The 10,019-nt window shown below is 42.7% G+C and overlaps 1 protein-coding gene across 2 annotated transcripts in view; it reads right to left on the bottom strand.

The window, feature by feature from the left end:
• Positions 1 to 98: 98 nt before the first annotated feature.
• ube2j1 (ubiquitin-conjugating enzyme E2, J1) overlaps positions 99 to 10,019 on the bottom strand; it is a 42,642-nt gene continuing 32,721 nt past the window's right edge. For both annotated transcript variants that reach the window (XM_082504775.1, XM_082504776.1), the window contains one exon: positions 99 to 2,984. In XM_082504775.1, coding sequence (XP_082360901.1) covers positions 2,709 to 2,984 — 276 coding nt within the window. In that variant the 3' untranslated portion in view covers positions 99 to 2,708. The remainder of the gene's footprint in view (positions 2,985 to 10,019) is intronic.

Below are 10,019 nucleotides of genomic sequence, written 5' to 3'. Positions count from 1 at the left end.
ACTGAAACTAGCCCCCTGATGAACAATGGGCTGTGAGGGGCTAAATAAGGTAATAAATAAGGAAAAGACAGAATAAAACTTGGCACATGGCAAACACATTCCTTCATCTGAAATTGATTTATTTTCTGTTTATATCCAAGTACAAGAGCTATGGGAATAAAGACAGAGGAGACTGTCATAAAGAAATTCTGACAAAATGCACACTGATAAAAAAAAAATAATAAAATCTTGAATGTCTACATGTAATACCTGGACATATGCAGGTATCCGATGCTGCTTGAAGAAGAAAAAGACTACAGAGGCAAATTTGTTCCTGTAGACTGTTGCAACTTCCTTTGACCTATCTGTATGCAGCCAAGACGTTCTACGTATCAGAAAGCTGTCACCTTTGATGTGCAAAGAATACATTTAAATTGCTTCCATGTTCCTCTGAGTGTCACGAGACTGATAAAATTCTAAATCTAAGTTGAATCAAAAAGGGTAAATACTAAATGCTTGAGACAGTTTCTGAGTCTAAAAACTGGGAAAAATAACTTCAGAGAATGCAAGGCAAACAAAAAATGAATGCAAAGACATGTGCTATGAACACCATGAAACAGCTGGGGTGACAGAAGTACCGAAAGAGGAAAGATACTGAAACAAATGGAATTACAAATCCACAGAAAAGCGAGTTTGTGTTGGAAACAAAGTGTGATGTTGGTGTGATAGGTGAAGAGTCCAGGCAGTTATACTTGTGTTGGAAGTAAGCACTTGGTTGCACGTTTGGCAGACGTTTATGAAGACACTGTCTTGTTTGAGCAAGTAATCCTTAAAATGACATCATCAATAAACATTGCTATGGTAATAAGATTAACAAAGCTGTCTACCCTGATCATGTTCTTCAGTAAACATGCATTTAGCTGATACTGGATCAGTCACACAGGATTACTAGGAAGCTTTACACTCCAGGCTCTATTTTGGTGGCAGCACAACATATAACAAATGCTTCAGCACAAAGCAGGTAGTGTTCTGATGGAAATGTGTCTTAAATGTTTCTGTGTACAAGACATTAGACACTTCAGCCACTAAAAGACCTTTGACCCCTTAACATCTAGTATATCATATTTCCCAGATTGTTCAACAAATTTTCGGACAATTCTTTTAGGCTTTAAAGGGTTAAAGTTTAGAGGAAAAGAAAGCATAATCCTAAACCTCACTTTGAAAGGATTCATCAATTTTTAACCCCATTTCCAAAAAAGTAACAATTAATTTAAACCCTATATTTAAATGAAAATAGTACAAAGACAACATCCAATGATGACAGTGAAGAAACATAACACTCGAGGCTTTTACTATGGAGCTATAGTGCTATGACAACTTGTGAAGAATGTGGTTTACCATTGTTGTGCTGAATAATTAATATTGTGATTGACTTAAAATACTTACTGAAAGCAAGTGTTGCTAATTTCTACACATGCCTTCACCAATTCTGGTGCACATTACCAAAATCCTGTGCACTAGTGTGCAATACAAGCACAAGTTCCTCTGCCTTTAGTTATATACCTGAACTTTTACTGCAGATATCCATTCTAATATTTACTATTTGGTTGTTTTGTTTAGTATTTTCTTGCTGGAATATGCAGTACCTTAGCTAAGGGTTATCATCTTATCAGTAGCACAAGTTGCTAACAAAATCTTTAGATGCACTGATAATTCAGTATTAATTGGATCTTCACAGACAACTTTGTATAAGATGAGTATAAATGTATTGTATTTGGGGGAAATCAAGAAAAAAAATCTCAGTTTAAACATTTTAAATACTCTTTTTGTATTCTTTTCAAATAAATACACAGACAAAAATGACAGTGATTATAGCACAGGATATCGGTACAGGTATCTGTAAAAGACACTATACCTATAAAGGAATAGACTGCGTTATAGTCCACTCTTTTTAACCTAAAGCTCTGTTGTACTGTATTTAGATTAATTTATGAAATTTAGTTTTTTAATATTTGTCTTGGTCCTTGTTTGAACTACTGATGTTTTACAGTGTACGGAAAGCTTCTACATCAGTCTATTAAATCCCCACAGTCACCTAAAAGTAGCAGGACACACGGTGATGCAGCTGCAGCTTCTGCTATTCAGATTGGTCTGAATGCCCCCGTGCAATTAAAACAATTGTCCACATTAACTTTGTGCTTGTTGTTAGCCTTAAACCATTAAAACAGAGCCCTGTGCACTGTGACCAAGCTGACCTTGCAGGAAGATAAAACACATGATAAAGTCATAATAGCACATGTAATTTGTGCAGATGCTTTCTTGATCAAATAATTAGTATGAGACAACAACTGCCCCTGATCCTATGTTGTTGTCATTTTACGTTACTCTGTTATTTCAATATTGGAAACAGTCAGCAGCTGTAAGACAATTTCTATGGAAGGGGACATGTTGTGTGTGTGTGGTTTAACAGGTCACAAACAATGAAGTTTCCCATTCACAAAAATTCAAGATGCTCTGGAAAGTAAAATTCACATTAAATTAAAGACACCCTGGAGGTGTTCTAGCGATTAGAGGAATGAAAGTTCCCCCTAAGTGGAGGCTGAACCCTCTGTGGACAGGCAGAGAGGACAGCTGTAGTCACTGTTAGCCACTGCCTCACCTCTGGTTCTGCTTTAGCTAATTAAAGTTCTGTGGAGTTGGTAGTACGAGCGGTTGACTCAGGAGGAAGGTCACAAATCATAGTCAAACTTGTACTCATGTGCAAGGTAGATCCTGCGGAAGATGAGTGCAGCCAAAGCCAGAGTGAGCACCACAATGAGAACTGCAGAGCCTGTGTGGCTTTCATCCTGAGGCTGATGAATTGGTGTGAAAACTGCTCTGCTGGCTGCTGACTCTCTTTGGGTCTGTTGGGCGCGACGTTGCCTGGGGCTGAGAGGACGATCGGAACTTGTGGAGGTTGTAGGTGTCTGAAGTGCTTCCGCTCTTGTGGACTGAGAAGCCTCTACCTGTGGAAGAGGATCTCAGTGTAAGCATCATTAAGACAAGGACATTAGTCATCTCATTAGTTACATTTTTGGCTGTTTGGCTGTTTCCTCAGTAAATGTCTGAAACTCACTTATTTTATAGACTTTTTCTACTAAGCTTTTAAGCTTTTGTTCTTCTGTCTTTAAAATGCTTTGAACAACTTTTAGGAGCTAAATTTTGCCTGTCCTTTAGGTCAAGCAGCTTTGGTCGGTCGCAGCAGCAGACTACAATGTTAAAAATGAATGTTTGAAATAATACACTAAGGACAGTACAGTGACACAGCAGTTAGCACTATCGCCTCACAGCAAGAAGGGTTTGAATGGGTTGAAATACACTGGCCACGGGCTTTTTCTCTGAGACATGCAGTCAATAGGGTGAATCTAAATTGCCAATAGGTGTGAATGTGAGTGCGAATGGTTGTCTGTCTTTCTGCGTTGGCCTTGACAAAGACTGGTGACCTGGTTGATCTGTTCCGTCCTTCATCCTGTCTTCTTTCTCTCACCCCAACCGGTCGCGGCAGATGGCCCCGCCCCTCCCTGAGCCTGGTTCTGTCGGAGGCTCAGGGAGGTTTCTTCCTGTTAAAAGGGAGTTTTTCCTTCCCACTGTCGCCAAAGTGCTTGCTCATAGGGGGTCATCTGATTGTTGGGTTTCTCTCTGTATGTATTATTATAGGGTCTACCTTACAATATAAAGCACATCGAGGTGACTGTAGTTGTGATGGGCACTGTATAAATTTACAAGGAGCTTTTAAAATGCTTTCCAGTTAGGGACATGGGAGAGTGCACAGTAGACACCTACACATGTATGCACCTAAACACACAAATATGACAAAGACCAAAGCAGAAATGTTATTAGTTTACACAGAACTAAAGCAGCTTTAGGTGTGCTGTAATTTCCTGTTAATAACCTAGTGACTTTAATCGCCAAGTTGCTTTATTTTGTACGCACACTTTTTAAGACAGCCAATCACACAGGACAGCAGATGCCATTAAAACGGATTCATGCTGATTATATCAGACAAGGACATCATCACGAAATGTGAACAGCAGGACAGCTTGGACATGACTGCTGCTTAAATTAATTTATGAGCTTCAAGCTGATTACTGCTATATAGAATTCAGCTGTCTAGCAGGAAAAAAAATTAATGTGAGAACAATAACATCTAGAGTTTGGCTACAATGAACACAAAAAATTATCTTCTATTATGATAAACTAAATATGTGCTGATATTATAAATTATACATTTGTAAAGGAAAAAAATTAACAGCATTTTGAAGCAAATCTTAGGTTGTATTGAGTAGAATTGTAGTAGATCAATATACACTAACAGAAAAGTTTTAGAACACGCCAATTTTTTAATTTTGTATTGACAATAACGCAGTTTTATTCTCATTGCACATTGAAATGAAAACATAGTACAAATAAGCAATTAGAGTTAAATAAGAAATCATGGAATCAATTTATAGACCAAAATGTATTCTAAACTTTTGACTCATCAAAGTAGTCCACTTTGGAAGATATAAGAGCTGAACACACCTGTGGCATTAATATTCTTCACAAAGTTCTTCTCATATCTGTTGCTGAAGTTCCCATAAACGTGCGGCACTTGTAGGTTACTTTGCTTTCACTGTTCTGTCCAGTTCATCCCAAACCAGGGTTTAAGTCTGGAGACTGTGCTGGCTACTCCGTGTTTTTAAGCTTACCATCTTGTTCTTGTTTACTGAGGTAGGTCTGACATAGCTTGGACTTATATTTTGGGTCCTTGTCTTGCTGTAGGATGGAATCCTGATCAACTAGGCACATACCAGAGGGTATTACATGGCGCTGCAGAACGCAGTGGTAGCTGTTTTGGTTCAGGGTGCCTCTCACTCTGAATAAATCACCAACCCTGGATCAAGCAAAACAGCCCCAGACATCACACTTCCTCCTCCATGCTGAAACTACATGGTTTAGCAAAAAGGAAATTTTGAAGCGTAATCCTACATTAGAGATAGTGTCTGTCTCCTGAATCCAAACTGGAAGCTGGTTCCATAGAAGACAGGCCTGAAAACTGAAGGCTCTCCCTCCCATTCTACTTTCAAATACTGTAGGCACAACAAGTAAGCCTGCAGTGTGAGAGCCAAGTGCTCTAGTGGGGTGATATAGTGCTATAAAGGTCATTTAGATAAGATGAGGCCTGATTATTTAAGACCTTGTATGTGAGGAGCAGGATTTTGAATTCAATTCTGGATTTAACAGGAAGCCAATGAAGGGAAGCCAAAACAGGAGAAATCTGCTCTCTCTTTCTAGTCCCTGTCAGGACTCTTGCTGCAGCATTTTGGATTAACTGAAGGCTTTTCAGGGAGTTTTTGGACATCCTGATAATAATGAATTACAGTCGTCCAGCCTGGAAGTAATAAATGCATCAGCTAGTTTTTCAGCGTCACTCTGAGACAGGACATTTCTAATTTTAGAGATCTTGCACAAATGGAAGAAAGCAGTCTTACATATTTGTTTAATATGTGCGTTGAAGGACATATTGTAGTCAAAAACACTCCAAGATTGCTCACAGTGGGCTACTTTCAGTCATTGTTCAAAGGTACTGTAAGGTTGGGGAAACCTGCAGTCAGCTGAGACTGAAGAAGTCACCTGGATGAGTGGCAAAACGTTTCTCCCACTGAATACGCTACATCCAGATGAACAGAATCAAGTTTTAGGGATTTCCTTGCCTGGATGATTGAGCATGCATCAAGATGCTATAGTTAACAGTTTAACTACTGCCAGCTTGAAGACCTGGAGTACGTAGCCAATTAATAGGTTGATTACATTAAAGACTGAAGCACTAATTAATGTTAGAACATTTTTTGAGCAGGAATGGGATCTAAAAGAAATGATGATGGCTGGGAGGGAGTAATTCCCTGAGTTAACTCAGAAAGATCAATTGGAGAAAAAGACTAAATGAATATTAAATGGTACTGAAAGTAGTTGTACATAATGTTATCTCTGTGAGATTATTATGAGTCCTTTTTTCTCTAATGGTAAAAATTTTATTTGTGAAGAAGTTCATGAAGTCATTACTAGTTAACGTTAAAGGAATGGTTGATTCAACAGAGCTCTGACTTTTTGTCAGCCTGGCTACAGTGCTGAAGAGAAACCTAGGGTTGTTCTTATTTTCTTCAATCAGTGATGAATAGTAAGATGTTCTAGCTTTATGGAGGGCTTTCTTATAAAGCAACAAACTATTTCTCCAGGCTAAATGATGATCTGCCAGATTTGTGACACGCCATTTCCTCTCCAGCCTACAAGTTGAACAAGAACAAGATGGCGCCGAGTATGGCAGCCTTGTCGCGAGCTCCCCCAAGCAACAGCTTTTTTCTGTGTTTAATTTTACTTTTCCTTCATTTTTTCGCGAGTAGCACATGTCTCCTTGTGTACGACCGACAAACCTTACTGGACATAAAAGACGGTCTTTCTTATAACTTTCCGGAGTTCAAGTTTTGCAACACGGACGCTCCGTTTGCAGACCCCCCATTCATCTCACCTGAGACGCCTTTGTTCTCTGGCCCTGGAGGCCGCAAACGCAGACGCAGAGGGAGAAGATCTGGCGTTCTGGTTCGACTGAGACGGCGCACTAACAGACCACCGTTACCCAGTTTATTACTGGCTAATGTGCAGTCTCTGGAGAACAAGCTGTGCGAGCTTCGGGCACGGATCTCATTCCAGCGAGAGATGCGGGACTGCTGCGTGATCTGCCTCACAGAAACCTGGCTATCAGACAAGGTACCGGACTCCGGAATACAACTACCGGGGTTCTCCGTGCATCGCGCGGACAGGTCACAGGATCTTACTGGGAAAAGCAGAGGCGGTGGTGTGCGTTTCATGATCAACAACAGCTGGTGTGATTATGCGAACGTGCACCCGGTCAAATCCTTCTGCTCACCGGACCTGGAGTACCTGATGATTAAGTGCCGGCCATTCTGGCTACCGAGGGAATTTACAGCAGTGATTATTACGGCTATTTACATTCCCCCACAAGCCGACACTGACCGAGCACTCAGGGAACTGTACAGCGCGATCAGCAGCGAGGAAACCGCACACCCAGAGGCGGCGTTTATCACAGCCGGAGACTTTAATAAGGGAAACCTGAAGAAAGTCTCACCCAAACTCCACCAACACATCCATTTTAACACTCGTGGAGATCGGCTACTCGACCACTGCTACACCTCTTTCCGGGATGTGTACAAAGCCCTCCCCCGCGCCCCATTCGGCCAATCAGATCACCGCTCCATCCTGCTCCTGCCCGCCTACAGGCAGAAGCTGAAACAGGAAGCTCCAACCCGGAGGGCGGTGCACTGTTGGACGGACCATTCGGAGTCTGCGCTGCGGGACTGTTTTGATCACGCGGACTGGGAAATGTTTCACGTGGCTGCTAGGGACATTGATAAATACACAGACTCAGTCTGTGGATTTATCAGGAAATGCGTGGAAGATGTCGTCCCATCCAGAACAGTTAAATCCTTCCCAAATCAAAAACCCTGGATTAACGGAGATGTTCGCGCGGCACGGAGCACCGCCTTTGCCTCCGCGAACACATCGGACTACAAACACGCACATTACCAACTCCGGAAGACGATCAAAGCAGCCAAACGTGAGTACAGGGACAGGGTGGAGCAACAGTTTGACAACCCTCGGAGTATGTGGCAGGGACTAAACACGATCACAGACTTTAGAGGGAAAACCAGCACACCGCAGACCACGGCCTCTCTGTGTGAGGATCTAAACGTATTCTACGCTAGATTCGACACAGCGAACACCATGAGACCGGACAGTGTGCGCACCGCGGATGACGTCAGTGCGCACACTGTGTCTGAGGAGGATGTGCGGAAGTGCTTCAGGAAGGTGAACGCGCGCAAAGCTACTGGTCCGGACGGGATTCCCGGCCGCGTCCTCAAGTCATGCGCGGCTCAGCTGGCTGGAGTGTTCACGCACATCTTCAACCTTTCCCTCTCTCTGTCTGTAGTCCCAGCCTGCTTCAAAATGGCCACCATCGTCCCTGTACCCAAATCCTCCACCATCTCCTCATTGAACGACTGGCGACCTGTAGCCCTGACCCCCATCGTAAGCAAATGCTTCGAGAAGCTGGTCAGGGACTTCATCTGCTCTGCACTACCCGACTCACTGGACCCTCTACAGTTCGCATACCACCACAACAGGTCCACTGATGATGCCATAGCCCTGACACTACACACTGCCCTGTCACACCTGGAGAAGAGAGACACGTATGTGAGAATGCTGTTTGTAGATTACAGCTCAGCATTCAATACCATCGTTCCCTCGAAGCTGGACAGGAAACTGCAGGATCTAGGACTGAGCAGCTCCCTCTGCAGCTGGATCCTTAGCTTCCTGTCTGACAGACGCCAGGTGGTCAGACTGGGCAGCATCACCTCATCCCCCATCACACTGAACACTGGTGCTCCACAGGGGTGTGTACTGAGCCCTCTCCTGTACTCACTCTACACCTACGACTGCACGGCCACTAACAACTCCAACATCATTGTGAAGTTTGCGGATGACACTACAGTGGTGGGTCTTATCACCAACAGTGATGAGACAGCTTACAGGGAGGAGGTCAGCGCCCTGACCCACTGGTGTCAAGACAACCATCTCACCCTCAACGTCGCAAAGACAAAGGAGTTGATAGTGGACTTCCGGAGGTGCAGAGAAGTACACACCCCCATCACCATCAACGGCGCTGCTGTGGAGAGAGTGAGCAGCTTCCGGTTCCTTGGCGTACACCTGGCTGAGGATCTTACGTGGTCAGTACACACAAACAAAACAGTGAAGAAGGCGCAGCAGCGCCTCTTCTTTCTCAGGAGACTGAAAAGATTCGGCATGAGCCCCCGCATCCTCAGGACCTTCTATCACTGTGCCATTGAGAGCATCCTCACTGGATGCATCACCACCTGGTATGGCAACAGCACCGCCTACAACTGCAAAGCTCTCCAGCGAGTAGTGCGGTGCTCTGAACGGATAATTGGAGGTGAGCTTCCCTCCCTCCAAGACATCTACAGGAAGCGGTGCCTGAGGAAAGCGGGGAGGATCATCAAGGACTCCAGTCACCCCAGCCATAAACTGTTCAGACTACTTCCATCAGGAAGGAGGTTCTGCAGCATCCGGTCCCGTACCAGCAGACTGAGAGACAGCTTCTTCCATCAGGCCATCAGACTGCTGAACACGTCATAGACACCTCAGCTTCACTACTGGAACTTTAACATTATGCACTCCATACTGTACAGTAATGCCACTGTTTTGCACATATTCAACTCTGTATATTTTATTTTATATATTTTATTTATTGTTTACTCTATTTAATTTGTAAAATATGTGTACACACACACACACACACACACACACACACACACACGTAGAAAAATATTTAGTATACACATCCAGAAGTACATATATTTATTAGTTTCAGATGTAGCCATTCTTGTATTTTTTGTTTACATTATTGTATTTTGCACAACTCTGTTGCTTGTGAAGCTCGCACACAAGAATTTCACTCACATGTGCTGTACCAATGTACCTGCACATGTGATGTGACAATAAAAGTGATTTGATTTGATTTGATTTGAAGTCATCACCTTTAAGGTGCGCGTTAGAGAGTTATACCAGAGAGTTGAAAGTAGTTTTAATTTGAGGCTCTCTTTTTCACAGGAGCTACAGTATCCAGAGTCATATGCAGTGAAGAAATAAAATTATTAACAAGATAATCGACCTCTGTTGGACTAACGTTCAAGTAACCGTGCTGCACATGTCATTGTAGAAGACAGTGGATGAATTTATCCCCACTGCTGTGTAATAGGGCTGCTCGATTATGGCAAAAATGATAATCACGATTTTCACTGAAATTGAGATCTCGATTATTTGACGATATTTATTTAACCCTTACGACCTACTATAGAACCAAGTCCGCCAGAGCTTATATTATTTTTTTACATGTTATAGTGCCATTGGGAGCATTTCAAGTTGCTATA

The sequence above is a fragment of the Aulonocara stuartgranti genome (genome assembly GCF_965226115.1).
Source record: "Aulonocara stuartgranti genome assembly, chromosome: 15".
In the NCBI taxonomy this organism is placed as follows: Eukaryota; Metazoa; Chordata; class Actinopteri; order Cichliformes; family Cichlidae; genus Aulonocara; species Aulonocara stuartgranti.
Note: the sequence above shows the minus strand (reverse complement) of the source record. Positions and strands in the feature narration are given on the sequence as shown.